General features: G+C 35.3%; 2 protein-coding genes across 2 annotated transcripts in view; one reads left to right on the plus strand and one right to left on the minus strand.

Moving 5' to 3' along the window:
* LOC113038296 (AMME syndrome candidate gene 1 protein-like) overlaps nt 1–5,633 on the plus strand; it is a 31,095-nt gene extending 25,462 nt beyond the window's left edge. The window contains exon 6 of the mRNA XM_026195609.1: nt 1,500–5,633. Within this exon, the coding sequence (XP_026051394.1) occupies nt 1,500–1,614 (115 nt within the window). The 3' untranslated portion in view covers nt 1,615–5,633. The remainder of the gene's footprint in view (nt 1–1,499) is intronic.
* On the minus strand, nt 4,938–21,543 carry LOC113038297 (transmembrane protein 164-like). The gene is made up of 6 exons (XM_026195610.1): nt 20,493–21,543; nt 16,264–16,313; nt 10,501–10,567; nt 10,322–10,400; nt 8,446–8,546; nt 4,938–7,288 (listed from the first exon to the last, which is right to left on the minus strand). Exons 1-6 carry the CDS (start codon nt 20,928–20,930, stop codon nt 7,082–7,084), a joined length of 942 nt encoding a protein of 313 aa, XP_026051395.1. The 5' UTR covers nt 20,931–21,543; the 3' UTR covers nt 4,938–7,081.
* Between the last annotated feature and the right edge of the window lie 337 nt (nt 21,544–21,880).

The raw sequence follows: 21,880 nt of genomic DNA on the forward strand, positions 1-21,880 counted from the left end.
TTGGGATGAAAACATCCACTCAATTAAACTACTGTAAAAATGTGACAGATTCATATTTTTCTCATTTTTTTTGCATAAATCTGTTAATAAACTTCAGCCTGATCCAAACTACCAAATGTTTTTTTTTTTTTATCTAAGATTTTAACTCTTTAATTGCCAAGTTCATAAATTATGTCACTGATTTGGGGGAAAAACACACAAAATGACTTATTTTCAGTATAAAAGTAAGTTTTTTTTTTTTTTTTTTTACTTTTTATAACAGTGTTGGGCATGTCAAAGATTAGTAGCAACATTGGCTTTGATGCATCTTTTGTTTTTGTACAGCATTAGATTAAAAAGTTTTCTCCCTAGTTTGTTGTTGGTGGCTGTTTTTGGCCATTTGATTCCATTGACATTATTTGATTGCTAAGCCATGACACCATATAATCATGCATTCTTGATTGTTTGTGGTTTTCCCTTTTGGGAAGAGGTAAAATTTTTATTTTTTTACAGTTGATCACTAGGTGGGACCATTAACCCTTTAGAGAGGCCTGTGCAAAAAAAGGCTTAGTTTCTGCCGTGTATATGGAGTTATATGGAGTATAACAGCAAATTATAGCTCTCAGAACTACATGGAGTAAACAAAAGTGTATTTATGCACCTGCTGCGTTTTGATGGTGGTGATAAGTATAGACCAAACAAAAGCAAAGTATGTGGATTTAAACACTTGCATACCATCATGCTGGTCATTTAATGGTGAGAGGAGCAGCAAGCAACACGAGAAAGGGCTTGACTTGTACTGAAGTTTTAGAAATGATTATGTAGCTCGACCCCTCCAGCGAGCTGCAGCTTATTTGAAGTTGGTATGGCATTTTGGTTCATAATACATTGTTCATAAATTTGATGCAAAGTAGATTTTTTTTATACAGGATTTTAAGGTTTTAAATTGGCTTTACCGTCAAGAAAAGACGAGCATTTCACACATAGACCATCCATACTTTTCACCATCAAAAGGCAGCAGGTGCATAAACACACTTCTTTTTTTTTTATTGTTTACTCCGTGTAGTTCTGAGAGCATGAGGTGCATATTTGAATTTTTTCAGATACATCAAGGTAAGTGCACAAAGTTCTCTCTCTATCTCTCTCTCACACATAAACACTATAATTTGCTGTTATACTCCATATACAATAACTCCTACTAATAATGTAAATCTTCTGAAGACATAGTATAGCTTTGTGCGAGGCTTTTCCATATTTAAGTTGCTGTTAACTGATAATCCATCCACTCTGTCATAGCCCTTCAGCATATTTGATCACTCATGACATGCAAATTATTAATTATTGCTACATTTAGTTTTTGAGGACACATTTACTTTTAACTACTTTCATATAAAATTTATTGCAGCATATTGAAATTGGAACGACGCAATCGATTACACATCGTTGTCAGTGCATCAGTTTTGAATCTTTACATGAAATCTGTTCTGATGCTTACCCCCTTTTTTTCACCGTTGATTTAGGTACCGTAGTGAAAAGATGACCATGAGCTACGCAGAATACATCGCCCACCGCCAGCATCATCACTACCAGAATGGCATCGGGCACCCTCTCCCTCCGTACAACCATTATTCCTGACAGCGAGCCGCATGACCAGCCACTGGACCTCTCGGCGGACATCTTTCCGGGAGAACCCGCCCCCTCTTGGTCTAGCTATCTGTACTACTGTACCATTTTATGATGATAGTTTCCGTTGCCATGTCCTCAGTCCGTTGGAGGCATGGCAGCGGGTGGCAAATAAGCATTAGGTGATTATAAAGCGAAAAAATACAATTCATTTATTTTGTCATTTTTATTCTTTGCATTTAATTTAGTTTTTGCAGCATATATATATAAATATATATACCCCTTTCCTTTTTAAGCAAATAAATTTTTTTTTTTGTTATAACAAATTTCCTAAAATCAGGTTTCTCAGTCTGTGGATGGAAATAAGTCATATTAAATGATGGGCAAGTTTTGAAGATGCTTTTTATGTACGCTCAGCTTTAGTTACTTTGGTGGCAATTTTTCTTTTGTTTCATTTTAGTTTGACTTTATCATATAGGCAACCACAGGGTTTAAGGGATTCTCTTTCCTCTCTGTGCAATCATTTTTATTTGTGAGTGGTGATTTTTGCTTTCCTTTCTCGTTTTATCGTGAGCATTGTTGTGGGTTGTAGGGATATATGCAGTGTGGCATAGTCATGTGTTGTTTTTGTTTTCCTCTAGTTCTCAGATTATTGAAACCACGATCTTAAATTAGTTTTTGGGTACCACAGAATATTTTTCCCTTAATGCAAAAGCCTGTTGCTACTAGCATTACCAGAGTTGATTTGAACTGAATTTACTTAGATAAACAGTCGGGCCCTTTTTTGTGGAGTGTTTCTACATTCGTATTAATCCACGTCTCTTCTTTTCTTGATGTGTTGTGCTAGTGTCGTTTGTGAGGTTGAAACTATAGGTCTGTACGAAGGGTGTAATTGGATGAAGGCTTTTCTAGTCCGTTTTTGCTCACAACTGAAATTCGTCTCGCTCCTATTTTGTCACACAGAGAGGAAAACCTTTGTAAGAGACCAAGGTCAAATGACAGGGACAAGCTAAAAAAAGCCATATTCTTTTTAACGCATGCTGTGGCAGGGTGGTTGCTCTAAATGGCTGTTTTTAATTAATTTCTCTCCTGGTCTGTTTACTTGGCACAGGAATCTTGACTCTTGTTTTTAATGATCTGGTCTAATGGATGAATATATCCATTTCTGTCTCGCATGGCAGCAGTGTTTACACCTCCATAGGAACGTGTGAACTTTACAGTGGCTGTAATTGAGAAGATAACTTCTGGATCCTCGAGTCAAGCTGCTCTGGTGGCATCTGAACCCCTCCATATCTCGCAGTGAAGCTTGTCACAACAGGGAGTTTCTAAACTACGGTTGTAGGTGTTTTAAACTCTTGCTCTGAAAGGTGTCAGTGTTGTTGTTATTTTTTTTCAAAGACCAGGATGTAGATGGAATATCACGTGTCATATTGTCTGTAGAAGCAGTGGGCTTGCTTTTGACCACTTCTGAAAGGAAAATCGGGAACGATTTCTGTCTTTTATTTTCATATGCAAAATGATAAGGGCTTTTGGGGTTCCATCCACAGTCGTTATCAAGCTCACTAAAACCTAAAAAAATAACCTGATTTCAGTTGTTTTGCCTTTAAAATGGTTATGTAGACCAGCAAACATCGCCCTGAGTGCTCAACTACCTAGAGACCGATCATTTCACAATGTGAAGGCTGTTGAGTCAAGTGTTTATTACTTCTCAGCAGTTTTCAATCTGTTTAATCTATATTCTAAACTCCACCTACCAGGAAGAAGGTCACAGTTATTAAAAGTGACACATTTGTTGTCTCTTGGTCCTAAACAACCCTTTAAATATCTCTTTTTGTTAACCTCAGTTTTAAGCCGGTTTGTTTGTTTTAGCTGGACGTTCAGGGCGTCGTTTGTTGGTTCATTAAAACAGCACAAACTGAATTTTATTTTCTGCTGCAAAACCAACTCTCTGCATTTGAAATCGGATGTATTGACATTTGCAATACATTTTTTGCATGAATAGGAGGCCTCCTATTAAACATGGCATGCATGCTTGTTTCACTGCTATATAGATATGAGAAGAAAAAAAAAAGACTATATAAAATGGTGCTATCGGACCTCATGTCGGGGGTGGTCGCAGTAAATGTGACTGGTCATGCGGACTCATTGATCATATCAGACTTTATTATTATCCTCAATATATGCAGATCTGTTTTACAGGTGTTTTTTTTTTCCTACCAGTGTAACAAACTCTCCTGCAGGTTTGAAAGGACAAGTAGTGACGAGTCTAACCCCATCTTTCCCTCATGGCCTGGGGGATTCGGGCATATGCTTAACATCTCATCCGTTCTAGATGTGCACATTTACGCAATAACCTGGAGTCTCACACTTTGTTTCCATCGTTAAATGCTGTGGATGTTCATCTACATTGCCATTTTGAACGATGGCTGGCTTAACTAGCTGATCGCCGTCGCCTAAATATGGCCGAAACTACAGCGATAATGATGTGCTGAGTTTACTTTGCTAACAACATTCGTTCAAATGTCATCGGTTCATTCGGCTGCGAGCGACACGTTGTGCTGAAAGACACGTTTTTTTTTTTTTTGGTTCTATCAGAAACGTTTGTACACTTTACATTTTGCAAAGTCGTTTTTTTTTTTTTTTTTTTTTTTTTTTTTTTTAAGATTGCAAATGGATTGAAGTATTTTCATGACTCCTAGAGTGGTTTGAACATGCACTTTGAAGACATTTGCAATCCCAGGCACTGGTGAAACTCTCAGTACCTGACCTGCATTTACGTTGCTCAAAGATGAGTTCAAGAACCAATTTCACGCCGTCATCTCGTCTTGGACTCATTTCTAACACCACAACTGGGATTATTGTTTGGTATGTATAGCAAATGTTCATTTAGGCATAAATGTTGGGTTGTAACACTTGCAGACGAGCTTCATGCTCGCTGTCGAACCCATCGTCGTTTGGCTCATGTTACCTTTGTGTGTTCAACCGAACCAAAGATGCCTCCAGCCATGTCCAAATGCTGCTCTACAGACCTGCCTTCCTGTCCTTCCAAAAACCTTCCCTGCAAGAGAAATGTCTTTGTTTCTGTTATGTTTTTTTTTTCTTTTCTTTTGTACAATTTCTAATATTGTTTTAGGATTTTAGCTACCTAAGTTCAATGAATTGTCATTGTAGCTGTCTTTGAGACCTTGCACGGTGTCAATGAACGTAATACTAGGTTGCACTTTTTTTTTTAATTTTGTTTTCATCATCATCATTGTTGTTGTTGTTATTATAATATTTTTTGTAAAGGAAGAAAACCCCATAGCGTGCCTCTTAGATTTATGGGTTTCTTAATGTTTTTTTTCCTAAGACCAGCAGTTATACTTTATACAAAAGATGAGTTAATTCTTATTTTTAAATGCCATTTAATGAAAAAAATATATATATAATAATGCCTCTTTTCTTTACTCTGGACCCAGTAGCTACACTGGCATACAATCACACTGATAGATACAGAGAAAAAGTATAACTAATAATAATGATGATGATGATGATAAAAAAAATGTAAGAACTACAATAAATTTGTTTGAAAACTTTTTTTGTAAAAAAAAAAAAAAAAAAAGTAAAAAAAAAAAAAAAAAGTAAACACAATGACTGTTTTTGTATATTGACTTAATTCTTTTCAAAAAAATATTTTGGACCTAGTTTCTAAATTATTTTAGTGGTTTTCAATGTTCTGGAACTTTGAGAAGATGCGCCCTTCGATGACTGACAGCTTGCGGTGTTGTCATTGCGGGCATCGGGGTCACCTGGTGTAGCCCCGTAATGCCCAACACTTTTTGTTTGTTTTTCAGGTTTGATTCTTTCAGAACTTTAAAATAACGACCTGGCAAAAAAAAAAAAAAGCATAATAATAAAAAAAAAAAAATAGAAAAACAACTCCCCTGTAGAACTAGATCCTGTACCCCACTGAATTGCTGTTAGTGTGATGAGACTTGAAATGGGCATTTATTATGACTATGGTAGTATGGCTCCAAAAAAAAAAAAAAAAAGACAAAATGTACACAAAAAAAATAATGTGTTGGGTGGGGGCGGGGGGTTGGCAAACAGATGGGTTATATGTGGGTATGTGAGCTATGGCTGTGGCAATGATAATGTAGTTTTAAAACATTATTGTTATTACCTTTTAAATCATTTATCCAATAAAAATAAATTCTGAAAGAAGCATTGGGTGTCTTTTTATGCTTCACCAATGAACTTGAATGAATTTATTATCTTTTTTTTTTTTTTATAAACAAAGACAATCTTCATCAATGTTGGAGAAGACCTTTAATATAGACCATAAAAACATATGTACAAAAATGACACGAAGACAGACAGGTTTCCCATTCAGTCAAGTTACATTGAAATGAGAGTGATCCCATAATTCACTAGAACGCTCAAATTGTTATTTCTTACACGACTGCAACAGCCACAAAATGATTGAGCAAATCTTCGTTTCTGGGCTTGACATGCGAACACTACACTTAAAGAAACAGAGCAGTTTCTGGACAGTGTCTGAACAAGAGATGCAGCCCTCGTGTAGCTGGTAACAAGTTGATTTATCCTTCATTTGACTACATATTGGAATTGTTTGTGTGTGTGGTTATTCACCCATTTCTAGATAATTGTGTTCAGCTTATTATTAAGATTGTAAAATAAAAATAAAATAAATAAAAGGGAAAATAACATTTTTAACTTCCCCCAATAAAAAACATCTAAAGAGTATCTCAGCTGAACAAATAAAAAACAAAAAAGAACCTTTAAAATGGTCATTCTACAAAGAACATGGTCCATTCCCTTAGATAATATCATTAGTAGAGTGTGTGTGTGTGTGTGTGTGTGTGTGTGTGTGTGTGTGTGTGTGTGTACTCGATCAAATAGCAAATGGAATCAAACGGACACAAAATATTTTGCAGATGTGAGCACAGCTTATACCTTCAGCTAAAACTTTAGTTCTATTTACAGACGAAAGAAAGAGACATGGGCTGGAAACATTGGAAAATCTCCTAGACATACAGTACCACTATGTTTACACTTTCCACAACAGGTCTATGATATTAACAAAATGTAATTTTGTGAGTCTATAGCAAGGAAATGCAGCATTCATAACCACACATCAGCTATTCGGCTAACGAGTAAAAGGAACTGGGTTGGCCCTCTGTTGAGTGTAACTGAAGAAGGCAACTTGAGAAGAAAGGTTACGTGTGTTCTGAGTTCAGTGAGTGTTCATTTTGCCAAACACTAAAGCTAAAAAAAACAAGGCAAGGTTAATGTCACTCGAGTCCTGCTCCTATGGTGTTAAAACAGTCTTTTGATCCAACTTTAAGAAACCAAGTTTGGACAAAACATCACACAGAAGAAAAAAAAAAAGTTTATCTCAATGTACTATACTTTTGTCTAGGGATGCTGGACAAGTTCCAGTTGAGGTTTTGTCCATGTAAGACCGCTGATAAAAACACTAGTCCAACTTTTTGTTGCGTAGACATGCTATATCCAGTAAATAGCGGCACGTGGGAGCAGTGTGCTGCGAGAGGATGGTCAGAGCCTTGCCGTGCAGTAACGTCAGGGCAGTCTGGTGACCAGTCGCCCAAACTCGGTACCATGGTCCATAGAAGGGGTCCGAGACAGCAGGACACAGCATGTTATTCAGATTTACTTCCGTCAGCTGGTGAGAAGCCAAATACGAGACTGAGTTAGCATAGGGTCACATTAACTAAAGCAAAACATGCATATGCATAAAATGCCCTGTTTAGTAAATCTGGCCCTATAGGTGTTTTCATCGATGGACGGGGTCATCATGAGCACCATCAGTCTGTGGCTTTGCAGAATACATGTGTTACGATGCATTGATTAATTTGCTAACACTAATGAACGGAGTCTGATGTGATAAAGGTCTATTAGCAAAGCTGTCAACTTTTACTGTGTTTTATCTTGAGGTTGTAATACTGCCACAGAAGACCAGGAGTCTAAAAAAACCTCAATAAACACACCTATAACCCTGTAATGCCTGGTATATGAAATAATAGACAGAAAAATTCAATAAAAAGATACAATTTTAGTAACAAGAATATTATTCAGGTAAAACTCTACACATATAATAATACTGTGTGTCTCTCTCTCTCTCTCTCTTTCTCTATAGTCATATTGCTATTCTCTAGTATTAACATACATTCTATTGAATTATTTGGAAATTGTATGTTTTTAATGATAAAAAATTATAAATTTAAAGACTTATAAAGTCTTTTTCAAAAACTCAGAATTGTGAGAAATATTCAGAATTGCAAGATTATATACAATTGCAAGAGTATATACTTTACTTTCTGAGTTCATGGTTTCGTTCTTGAAAATGTTTATTTCTCGCAATTCAGATTTTTTCCCCTCACAATTACAAAATTTCAATTCTGAGGACAAAAGACTTTGTTTCTCCAAACTGCATTTATATCATGCAGTTTTGACTTTGTAACTCACTTTTTTATCTCGCTACTCCGACTTTCTTTTTTCTTGCAATTGTGAGTTTACATCTCGCTATTCAGATTTTTTTCTCTCGTAATTGTCAGTTTAAATCAAGCTATTCTGACTTTTTTTTTTCGCAATTTAGAATTTACATCTCACTATTCAGACTTTTTTTTCCGTAATTGCCAGAATGGCACAAATGGAAGCATGCAGTGTATCCTAATCAGTAAGTAGTAAGCAAGCATTCCATTCCTAACACAGTCACAAGTTACCAACTCTTTCTATTTCTCCCATATTTGCATGGCAGAAATACAAAGCAGAAAACTAGTATGCTATTCAGATTTTCACAATAGTGTTTGATTGTCATACCATTCCAAGGCCCTGGAGAAACACAAAGTGGTAGAGGAAGAGGACGCCCGTGGACAGAAGCGCCCACCACATGTCTCCGAGCGGCTCTGGCTTATACACACCTGACAAACGAGACACATGACACAGTCTTTAAAGATGCATGTGAGTCAGGGAAGTATGTTTATCTGGATGCTTGAGCATTTGTTTTAAAGGAATACGCTGGGTTCAGCAGAGGTAAAGCTGCATCTGTTACCACACAGAATTTCAGCTCGCCCTTCAAACAAACAAACTAAACTGTTATTACAGGAAAGCACTTACAATGGGGGCGAGACAATGCACCTGGATAAACATTAGTGTTTCAGAAATATCACCACAAGACTTGAGCATTATAGGGTAAAATGGGATAAGATTAAAGATTAAAAATCAGGGAATTATATATTATTTCCATAAATTATATGTGCATCTTAAACGTATACATTATTAATCATAACCTGTTGAAGACTGAGGAGAATTTTTCAATCTGATATTCTTTCAAATAAAATATAGGCCTGTATTTTTCGGACTGATTCTACTATTCAGCTAAATATTTTATGTAATATTTTATTAATAATACATTTTATATTTACAAATGAATGATTTACATTCATATTTATCATATTTTTGTGATTAAAAAAAGCCATTACAAATAATTTTGCAAATGTTTCTATTTATTTTAATTAATAATAATTTAAATGAAGAATCATTATTTTGCATATGCTAAACTATATATAAAAAGATACAATTTAGCAGTGAATGCACACTTCAAGGGGACTTCTATAGTAAAACTATTCCATAGTGACACAACTGCACTGTAACATTAAAATAAATATTCAATGATATTAATAATTTTATAACATGACAAAAGACCAAATTACAACGCTTCTGTTCGTTTCTTTACTTGCAAGCATTAAACCCTTTAAATTTGAGAACTTTAAATTTGTCTTGAGTCGAGCATAATGAATGCCTGTATTATTACTGCGGATAATCTGCTTTATACCATTACATAAATCATTTCAGCCCAGTTTTGGTCAGTTCTTGTCTAGAATTAGCTGAAAAGGTTGACTAGACATTACACAGATGATTATCTAGTTACACTGCAAAAAAGAAAACATTTAAATATTCAGTATTTTTGACTTGTTTTTTCCCCCCAGTATAAATATCTTAACATTATTGAATCTGCCAGTGGGGTGTAAAAAAATAATCTTGTTTTTCCTTTTTGAGTCAAAATTATTTTTCTTACCCCACTGGCAGACATTTTTTAAACAAAAACTAACAAAATCTGGATACATTTGTCAGAAAACAATGCTTAATATTTTAAATAATTTTGCTTCCCAAGTAAATATATATATATATTTAGATTCAAGAATGCTTAGATATTTGTCCAGGAAAACAAGGCAAAAATTTTAAATGTGAAAATCAATATTAATTATTATTATTTTATTTTTTTTGCAGTAATACACAAACCTTGTCCCCTGTTGAAACACATTTTGTTTTTCCCTGTACTTTACTTAGGGGCACATTCTTATAATTACTAGACATGCTATAAATTGTTCTTATCAAGTGTATTTAGGCCTATGAGGAGCTGTAGTAATCCTTTCTGAACATTAGATGACACTATGGGCTCATCTTTTCTCTCTAAGCATCATATACTTTTCTCAGGGCATGAGAAGTGTCATAACTGTCATTTCACAACTGAGCTCTATAAATAACTCCAATGATTTCAACACTACTATTGCAGGCTTTTCAACTGAAACGTGTCAAAATGGAAGCTGAAATGATATTGAGGCAGATATGATGATGATGATGTGCGGTAAAAGCTCCGGCACTATGACTGTTTGCCCAAACTTCAGAAACTCACCTCCTTTTCTGAAGAGGTAGACTGGCACAAGATACAACATGGAGTGCTGAATATAATAGATCTCCTTCTCAAATGGAAGCTGGGATGGGAGAAATATTTGTTTAGAAGACAAAACATACATGTTCCAGCCTCAGAGCGCTTAGCTGAAGTATTAATACTAGAGATGAGAATATACTTGCCAGTCGAGTGTTGACTACTGGGAAGAGGAGAGCTAGAAGGGCTCCGTTCAGCATGTGCACCTGAAGCCTTCGAAAGAAAAAAGACTGAAAGCTCACAGCAACAATATATCTAAAACATTACAGGATCTAAATCTCAACTGAACAACAGAAAACAGTGACATTGTCTATTAAACTGACAAAGAAATGTCATTAAACAGAGATATCATAGCAATTATAGGCTAACTGTAAACATACTTCTATCAAAAACAAACCTGTATACATAGATGAAAGGTTTTACTGATAGACTTATTCATGTGAAAGACTTTCATTCAAGAATTACTGGGTGCTTTAATGGTTCAACTATATGCACTACGAACTGCATGTGTTTATCATTACAATAATGAATTAACATAATATGATAAACAAACAGGGCCGGAGTGGGGCTCATTTTCCATCCAAGAGTTTAATAACCTCTTTTTTTTTAAGAATATACACATAAATAACAAACTATATAGTAAACTTCTCAAGCAAACATTCTGCAATCAAACTTTTGAATAGACACAGCTGAAAAATACATCAAAGACATTATTTGGAAGGGGAACTGATTCTGTGTGCTATTGTGTATTATGAATGAAAAGTGTTAGTTCACGACTGACACATTGAGATCTGTCTGTTGCATCAGATTGCTTTTTATGCATTATTTATGTACCGTTGAGCATTATAATCACTCACATCAACATTTCTGTTGAGCTTATGAATGCAATGGCTAATTAGAGGCGTTTAGATTAGTCAGCACTGAAAATGCTGGAAAAATAACTGCCTGCCACATAACGCCTCTCTTCATTCCCGAGCATGGTCAGGTTACGGAATAGAAAAATTGGTTAGCGGCTTCAACGAGTTCAACAGCATCTACACACTGGCTCAAATTCATGAGTGGCCCGCTGGGAACCCCCCGATTCTCCCGATGGTCCCTCCGGTCCTGATAACAGATACCGGTTAAACTGCTCTGCTGCTTGAGGTTGCACTCCGGACCAGTGTACTGTTTCTCCACAGCTAAAATAAGTGGAAGTGGCTGACACTGGAAATCTTGCACACTAATTTTAAAAATGCTCATGCTTGCTCTGGTTAAAAATAAAGTGAATAGAAATGTCCATGGAGATTGCATGAGGAGTGCTATTTGTATGACGTGCTGCTGCCCATGTAGAGCATCCATAACTGATCAGATTCTGTTACAGTTAAGATGCTGCTTTTAAAGGCAACGGTGTATGTAGGTAGACACTCATTCTGATTTAGGTCTTGGCTGCTAAATGTGGCTAGATTCATACCTTTGGGTTGTTTGGTTCACCATGTTAATATTTGACACAGTTAAGATGTATATATTGCAACCCGGTGATTGCCAGGCCAAATAAAATGCATTGTCTTCTGTCAGTGCATGTCCAGGCTGCCTGTGCAATGTTGATGCATTGAGAAAGAATATTTGGTAACACTTTATAATAACTGCATGCTATTAATCATTAGTTAAGCATTAGGGAACAGTTAATTAATCATTTATAAAGCATTAATAAACATTTATAAGTAGTTTATAAATACAGATATAAATGCTTTATACCTGATTTAAAAGCATATCTATAATGTATTTAATAATAGTTTTTTCATACTTTATTAATGATGAATTTATCATTTCTAAATTAAGTATAGCATTATTTACACACCAGTTATTAAGCAGTTGACAGTGGTTCATAAGATCACTTAGAAATTGTAAGTAAATGATTAATAAATAATTTAAATGTGCATTCATACATCTTTTTATTCAGACATATAGTAATAGTTACTTATAGTGTTAATAAATGGTTTATTAACATGTATTTCTACAGTAAGTCAGGGTTAATTCAGGTAGTTATAAAACATATGTAGTTGTTAGTTAACTATTTTTGTGAGCTCATCTAAAGTGAGGACTATTTATGCCTTGTAAAGATTTTACAAATGAGATTTAAAGGCTGTTAACATTTCTATGTTCTGTATCACTGTGTTGCGTTTGTTTCCGTTTTTGGTTTAGAAGATAACTGAGCCTTTAAATATCCTTTATAAATGCTTTATAAGGCATAACTAGTCCTCACTTTAGATGAGCTCACATAAATAGTTAACTGACCACTACTAAATGCTTTATAACTACCTGAATTTACTACATTTCTTGTGATCTTATGAATCACTGGCAACTCCTAAATAACTGGTTGGTAAATAATGCTATACTTCATTGATAAATGATAAATTGATCATGAATAAAGTATGGAAATACAATTTTTAAACACATTATAGATATGCTTTTAAATCAAGAATAAATCATTTATATCTGTATTTATAAACTGCTTATTACTATCTATTAATGCTTTATAAATTATGAATTATCTGTTTACTAATGCTTAATTAATGATGAATATTGTGAAGTTATTATAAAGTGTTACCGAATATTTTTACCATTTCAGAATCTTCCAATTGTTTAGCTATTCATATTTCTGTGCACGGCATTGCATTAGTGTTCTTACCAGCATTTTTCCTAACCTTATTTAACAGCCACATGTGCCTACATTTTTAAATGGGACCTTTTTATATTTAAGTTTGTATTTGATACAATTTACCCCACCAATCCAATTAATTCCCTTTAATTCCAGCAAATTCCAAAACGTGGAATATTTCCAAATTCCCCCAGTTTAACTTCCCATGGAAAGTTTCCGCAATATCAAGAATTTTGGACCCTGATGATTACAGCTTGCAGCTATATTATTAACATACAGAACAACAGTAAACTTACAAGACTAACATGAATGACTGTCTGAAAGTCTTTGCATTCAAACATTAAACCACTGAGCTTTCATTATGGAGGACATTCAAAAGGAAAAACCGAAACAAGGATATACGAGATATACAAAATATGACCAAAGTATACAAAACATAAAGAAAGCAGCAGCGCTTAGCATTCTGAATATCAGTTATGCTGATAACGTCCATCATTTTAAGCATTGATTAATGTTATAAAACATGGTGAATCTGCTAACTGCCTGTTAACAATCTGTTTCTGAAAAGCAGACACTAAAGTAGCAAAGAAAAAAACTAAAATTTCCTAGTAGCTTTTCATATTAAAATGTAGAAGCAAGGAACCAAAGCTCGCGTGACTCATTTAGAAAGAAATCATTTTATAATTAGATGAATGTAAAATCCAGGTCATCTCTAGGGTTGTTCATAATTTATTGCCATCTGGTGACATTACCAATTCAGCATGTCTCACATTCTGGACATGAACAGCCTCACCCGGTAACTTCGACAAAACAGGGACATTAGCACAGCTCTGTTAAAATCACAAAGGGTTTACAAAAGGGCTTATGTTCAGGATTTCATATTAGTGAGCATGCATCATAGCAATTATTCACTACTTATGAGGTATAATGTTAATTATCAAGTGAAGTCATGTTAATTTCTACATCGCTTTATCCAATACTGATGATTATAATTAGATGTCCTAATGCATGTGCTTAAAATCCCAATGACAGGCAACATTTCGATCTCACACGTGCACGTTAATACTGTAGATCTAGCGCCCAGTTAGTCATGTCAGCAGAAATGATTCCTGTATCTCAAGAATTGTTTCATTATGTTTCATTTTTATGCGATCAGGCATTTGTGAAAAACAAACAGATGCCTCTTGCTTTCAGATGAAACATGAATCCAGAATAAGGTTTATTACTTCCAGAGAAACTACACTTTATCTTATCAATAAGAAAATATGTAACTGCTATATCATCATCCAACTCAGTCACCTGTATTTCTAATCTTCTGCACTTTATCCATTCATATGATATACATCTAGGGTCAAATTTATTTTAGGGTCTCTTAACTAGTTGTTTATATTAGCATGCATTTTATTAGCCATATATTAGTACTAATTAAACACATATTAATGCCTTATTCTACATAACCTTATTGTAAATCCCTAATCCTACTCCAAACCTAAACTCAACAACTACTTTACTAACTATTAATAAGCAGCAAATTAGCAATTTATTGAGGTAGTTAATAGTGAACAAGTGTTCCCTAATCTAAAGTGTTACCCCTTCTAGTAGTTGTTAGTTACTCTTGTCTATCCTTTTGTTAGTGAGATCCTTTTTTATTACACTTGTGTTGATTATAGAGTAATAGGCTCTGTCAGTTAATGATGTGTCACAAATCCTTCAGATTGGTCAGCTAACAACTACCTACTGTATACTACAACTATATACATGCATACTAATACAAACATACACTACTGGTCAAAAGTTGGGGATCATGTAATGCAAGACTTGTAATGTTTTTAAAGAAGTCTCTTGTGCTCATCAAGGCTGCATTTATTTGATCAAAAATACAGAAGAAGAAAACCCCCCAGTAATCTTGCAAAATGTTATTAGAATATAACATAATGGTTTCTATTTTAATATTCTTTAAAATATAATTTATTTCTGTGATGCAAAGCTGAATTTCCATCAGCCATTAGTCCATCTTAAAGAGTCACATGATACTTTAGAAATAATTTTAATATGCAGATTTATTATTAGAATTATCAATGTTGGACTGCGATACTTTTTTCAGGATTCTTTGATTAATAAAAAGTTTAATAGAACAGCATCTATTCAAAATATAAATATTTTCTAACAATATGAAACTATCAATTCTTATCAATTTAACACATCTTTACTGAATAAAGGTATGAATTTATTTAAAAAAAAGAATAAAAATTAGCTGACCCCAAACTTTTGAACAGTACTGTATATTGTTAGAAAATATTTCTATTTGAAATAAGTATCAAAGGTTCCCACAAAAATATGAAACTGTTTCCAACAATGATAATAAATCAGCGTATTACAAGGATTTCTGTAGGATCATGAGAAACTGAAGAGTAATGATGCTGAAAATTTAGCTTTGCATCACAGGAATAAAATACATGTTAAAGTATATACAATAGAAAAACGCTATTTTACATCATAATAATATTTCACAATATTTTTCCCTATATTTTTGATCAAATAAATGCAGCCTTGATGAGCAGAACAGAGTCCTGAAAAAATAAAAATAAAATTGTTCATATGTGGAAAAAGTACACACACACACATATATATTTATTTTTATTTATTTATTTTTTTACTTTTTCCTCTTATGATCTGGGCTTGATTTTGTTTTTAATATAAAAAGGTTCGGTTTTTGGAAAATGTTAAAAACCCTTTCACACTAAAAGTGAAAAGAATAAGCATCAGGCCTCATTTTTTGGATTAACGTTTAATTATTGCATGTTTGCGTCAAATTCTGAGTTTGCATTTCAAACACCTTTTTTTCAATTAGAAAAATACTGAATGTGTTTTTGTGCAGAAGAGATGACTAAACGCATAGATCTACAGTAACCCTCATATTTACACAGCGAACCAGACCAAAAAAAAATGTAACAGGCATTGCTTATTTGAAAAAAGTAACTTGGATATTTCCCTGTAAATCAAAAAGTAATGTGTTACTTTAGTTACTTGGAAAAAGTCATCTGATTATGTTACTTGCAATGCATTTCCCCCAACACTGCTCAGTCAGGAGTACCCTAAGCATTCACAGAAAAGGGTGTTGAAAGGATATTTTAGGAAGAGTCTGGTGATATGCACAGGTTTGCATTCCTCATATGCTGAAGAGGCCATACACTACAGTAAAAACTGTCACTAGACCTAAATTGCACATAAGGACCAAGAGTTGCAGTGCAACCTCTCACTGAGTACTTACCTAAAGATAACCATAGCAGTTTTACAAGGGGGACATGCAAGCAGGAAGATCTGCAAAAGATAAAGTGATAAAGCTCAATAACAATGACTTCTTAGGACAACGCAGACATCACAACAAGCAGTGAAACTAGTAATGCAAACTACTAGACATGAGAATTTGACTAAGTCAACAGGAGCACAGCGATTCCAAATAAATGCTGAAATACGACTCTTAAAATAGAACAGAACAACCATTTCTGCAACGAGAGGGCTGCTCATTCAAGCCATTGTGACTGCTGTAAATGAGCGCTCTGCTCTTTGTCACGTACTGTGTACCTTAGGTGATGGCGGTATATAAATGCAATCTTTTGAGCAAGCACCAAGCCATGCATATCTTATCAGAACAAGTTTAGCACATTTTCAGTGGCCCAGCGTCAATCAAACTGAAAAATGGAGACCTGGAGATAACAAGATATCCTTATTTGAACCAGTTCAGAGCTGCAATGAGAACTACTCCAAAAACAACAGACTCATTAGAAATCAACTAAATCATCAAAACTGACTATTTTGGTTTAATAATATTTCTGTTGCATATAATTATTGCAAACAACTTCCAATTACAGAGATGTTTGTTGATACTAAAACAAGTTTGTGTTTCGGTCACTAGTGAGAATGGAGAAAGGCAACCAGTTAATGAGATCACATAATTTAGTGTCTGTTGGGAGGTAGCCAGGATTTCCCTGTTCGGATAGAAAGAGCAGTCTGGGAGCAGGAGAGAAAGAAGGAAGGAAGCCGAACCCTGTCAGCAGATGTCCACATCCCAGCCCAGGTGAGTCAAACTAGAGAAGAATCTGACATTGTGTAAGAGGAAGAGAACACATTCACTCTTGTGTAACACGCTCACTCCGAGGCAGAGCTAACAAATAAGATAATACGGTTACAGCAATTTAAATACGGACCATTGAGTGAAGAAATGTAATGCCATGAATTTAAGTGCTCATTTAATTCAATGACAGTCTAAACTAGATTTGGACATTTTTTATGAAGAATATGTGAGTTGTGTTTGTCCATGCTATGTCTGCTTTATACGATGAAGAGATTTGTTTTAGCTTTTAATCTTCTCCTTTATCAAATCACATAATCTAATAAACGCAAACATCTTTAGTGTGCCATCTCACGTCTCCTAACCGATCATGGCATTGACATTAAACACATTTCAAAACATCTGCGCATCCAACCAGTTTTATACTCATTTATTTATTCGTTTTACTGAACAGCTGGATGATCTCTGCTGAGCATTATATTGATCTCACCCAACAAAACAACACATAGCAATTATCTTTATTACTGAGTCCTTGTATCTCCTGCACATCAGTGTCTTCTTCTTACTGGCATTTATTGAGGCTGAAGTAATTCTGCCTAATGTGTCCTGTCAAATAAAGTTGTTTTTCACAAGGCAGAGGAGAAAATATTGCCACAATAAGGTTTGCAGGAGAGATGTGCATTCATTAAAAACATGCTACTTAGTTATTTCCATTTCGTTACATTCTGTATGCACTGAAGGATTTATAAAGCAAAAGCATGTTACCTTCCACACATCTCCCGGTGTGTAACTATTATAATTGGTTTTGCACTCAAATTGTGTGAGAGGTCATTAAGGCTGTTTACAATTCCCAACTATTCCGGCTTTAATATTGACCAACGGATAAGCCTGTGACCTTGTTCAAATACTGTAAGACTTGCACAAATAAGTTTATTGACATAAGAGGAACCATAGAGTTACTACACTTGAGAACACATGCTGCGTTTGCATATCTGAAGACTGGTAGAGCGACATCATAGTGTGCCATAAAAGACGGGCAATCTCGGGCTGGACTCGAATGAAGCAAGGATTTATCTAGTTGCTTCACATGGGAAAGGCTCACCTTGAGAACAGGAACATTATTAGAAACCCGTTGTGTTCAAATGAAAAATAAAAAATGCTTATGCCTGAGTTGGGCAATATATCAAAGATTAACACCTGATTTAGAAGGTGATATAAAATTAAGCAACACCGACGATTTCATGCTGCTTCTTATCTGACCATTAACTTTCCCAACCGCTGCTAGATTCAGTATCTGTGCTTCTCTTTACCTTTCTATGTATAGTGCTTTATTCAACAGAGATTGTTTCAAAGCAGTGTTTACAGTAAACAGGGAAGCAGAAGAAGCAAACTTTATGAGCAAATCTAAATTCTGCGGTCAAGCAGCTCTAAAACAACAATAGGTTGAAACATGAAGATCATTTAACTAGCAACGAACCACTTCCTTATTAATGGCCATGAACTGCACGTTATCGAGTATGATAACATCAAGACAGAGAGATGTTTCAAAGGTTTGCAAGATGCAATTTTCAGATATGTATTATTATATATAATGATATTATGTTATTAAGTTAAACCACAGGCATACATCTAGATTTGAACTGTGATATTACTTTTAATTCTTATGCAAAGCCTTGACAGTGCTGTGATGAGAGATCCAAACACAAAGTGCAAAGACTCTACCGCTAATGGAAAGGATATTCATATTCAGTCTTCACAAATGCTGTCAAATGTAGGCACTGGCATAGTAACCATATAACCATCAACAATTTAGTTACCAACATTCTTCAAAGTATCTTCTTTTGTGTTCAAATCATATGGGTTTGGATCAACTTGAGGATGAGTAAATGATAGAATTCTCATTTTTGGGTGAACTGTCCCTTTAATGCATTTGCTTGAAGTAAGCTTTAATGAAAAATTTCTTCAACATTTTTCCATGTAATAACCACATTTCAAAATCAATAATGCACTAAAGACCTAAATATATTAGAGGTCAATGTCACTCAGCTGCACACTTACATTCATCATACAACACTGCCTCTCGTTCCTTCTTACTGAAATAATACACTTTACTCTTTTTACATCTAAAATCTTTATGGTGAAATACAAGTTAATTTTTATGTTATTTGTCAAATACCCAAACAACATCTGTAATTAATTTTGCCAAAAAATATTTTCTTGTGCAAATGCCCTGAGGAGACAATGGACATATATACTTAGACAATTTTCAATCAAAAGTTATATTTAGGCTCCCAGTTCCTGCACAATACAATATTTTGACTGTAGCCCTTTCTGGCCTTCGAGTACAATTTGTAAATATTCCTCACGATGGCCTTACCTGATGCAAAAAGCATTCAAAATAATGTGTGTTTTTATTTGCATTTGTAACGGTTAAATCTATTAACAAGTAAATGCTTTATATTTTCTCCCTTTGAACTACACTCACTGTACCCTTCAACTTCAATCATAAAAATAAATGAAAATATACCAAGTTAAAGCAAGTGAAATAAACCATTGTCAATCACCACTGGCTTTTAAATGAGTCTCTTTCAAATGTATGGCTCACATCAGATCCGATGTTTGGTTGCTGACTCTTAAATATTTAACTTACATCTTTTTTTTTAAGACCTTAAAATCCAAAGCTCCCAATATTATGCATGCTTTAAATATATTGAAAGTGATACTCCACCCAAAATAAAAAAAAAATCATTTTACTCACTTAGAAGTGATGCACAAATACAAAACACATTCACAGCATGTTTACATAACGCTTCATAATGTGCAGATGTTCATACTATGAGTAAATGATTACAGGGTTTTCCTTTTTTGGGTGAAGCACACGTTTAATGAGCAGTATATTTCTTTCTTTTAATTTGGGGATGTAATATGACCTAGGTATGTTTTGGAAGATGTTTTCAAGTCAACACTATATGAATGAATGTGAAACGGTTTACTCTTAATTCACCTGGTGCATCTAAACTATACATCGTTTTAAACCGGTGCAAAAAGGGCCAAGACAAATTTCAATACTCCCTCCTTTTCAGAACGGATCTATTTTTTAAATGTGGTGACCGCTCTCATTTCCTTCCGATGTTTGAGAACCAGCTAACTGTAGAGAGGAACCACAGATGATAACAAGTTCAGATTTGCACCTAGGTATGTGCTGTGCAGGAACATGTTTCTTAAATTAGCAAGTCATACATTGACATTCAGTGCTTGGAAACGAAACAATGCAAGCAACTTACTACTCACTAAATCCAGATGCTTTATGAAGTAATCTGAAACTGAATGCTTTGTTCAAAGGATTTTGAAACTACATAGCCCTTATCTTGTCAGAACCACATCTGCACAATATTTTTTAAGGATTTTACCAGACATAATATACTTACTTGCACCATTGTGACAACATGACATGGATTGAGGAGGTAGATGACAGTCTTCGTGGCAAATTTAAACCCAACCTCAACTCCAAAAGTCATGCACAGAGCCACAAGCAATAGGTTCTTGCCCCAAGTGTCTTCCTTACTCCTCCTGCCATCTTTCCCCACATCTCTGACCTCTTTAGGGACATTTAGCTTTTTGATAGCCACCACCACTTCCAGGATAGAAATTAACACAATAATCAGAGTCTCAAACAGTCTCTGTCGTGGAGAGAGGAAGGCGGCACACTCGGGGCCTCCATTGCCCTCAAACATGGGGTCCACCCCTCCATACATCCAGTCCAGCAGACTGTAGAGGTTATACCGAGACATGTTCCTCTGCTCGTATTGGAAAAGGTACGAACAAGACGGAATAAAAGACAGGACACCGACCTCCTGGCGAAACATTAACGTCAAATCTGTCTTCGGTGACCGAATGATGAAATGAACGAGGAGCTGAGCAGCCTCGGCTGTTTAATCAGATCCACATCCTTTATGTGAAAGACACCTGTGGGAGAGATCTAGAGACCATATACAATGTATTATTCACAGATGGTCAAGTTGTGGCTATTCAGGGAAGACGACGCATTTCCAAACGTAACGTTTTGATTGGAAACCGATTCTAAGCTAAATAAAGAGTCCAGAATATTCCTTGCTAGAGAGGATAATAACATGAACGCTTCAAAGAGATCCTTGATAAGCGCCTGAGAGGCCTTACGTTTATAAACACAACTAAAAACACGACTACGACCGATACGCGAGAGATGCAGATGGCTGTTACAATGTATCATCCGAAAAATGCGATAAAAGCAGAGGCAGAAGGTGCGATGTGTCTGGGTCCATGTGGCGTATTAAAGACCTCCTCACCATAGAAACGCCGCCCTGTTCAAGCGGGCACCCAAAATCCACCCACACCGCAACACGCCTGCGCATTTAGCCTCTCGCGAAAAACCTTCAGCAGGATTGTTATTCTGCCCGTTCATTTCCATGGAGTTCATTTCCCGGAAAAGAACCAGAGCGCGAGGCCCCGCCTTCTTTGTGCAAGTACGTACTTGTTAACTCCCTCACTGCCGGTGTAGCTGTACACGTGATGGTTACGTTTTCGTAAATGATACCCCACAAATAAAAAAGAGCGGAAGGTAATCTACCTGACAAGAGAGTAATAAAAAGAAATAAAGTATTTAGTCCAGAATAAAAGCCCACCGCCCGGTCTAGAAAATAAATTTAGACGAGTAAAACTTTACTTATAATAGCCTAGGCTAATAAATTAGACAGCTGGAGGAGCCTGACTAACTACATACCACTTGATGGAATAATTTCGATACTTCTTGCAGGGATAGTTAATCCATAAATATGAA

The sequence above is a fragment of the Carassius auratus genome, chromosome 21 (assembly GCF_003368295.1).
Source record: "Carassius auratus strain Wakin chromosome 21, ASM336829v1, whole genome shotgun sequence".
Taxonomy (NCBI): Eukaryota; Metazoa; Chordata; class Actinopteri; order Cypriniformes; family Cyprinidae; genus Carassius; species Carassius auratus.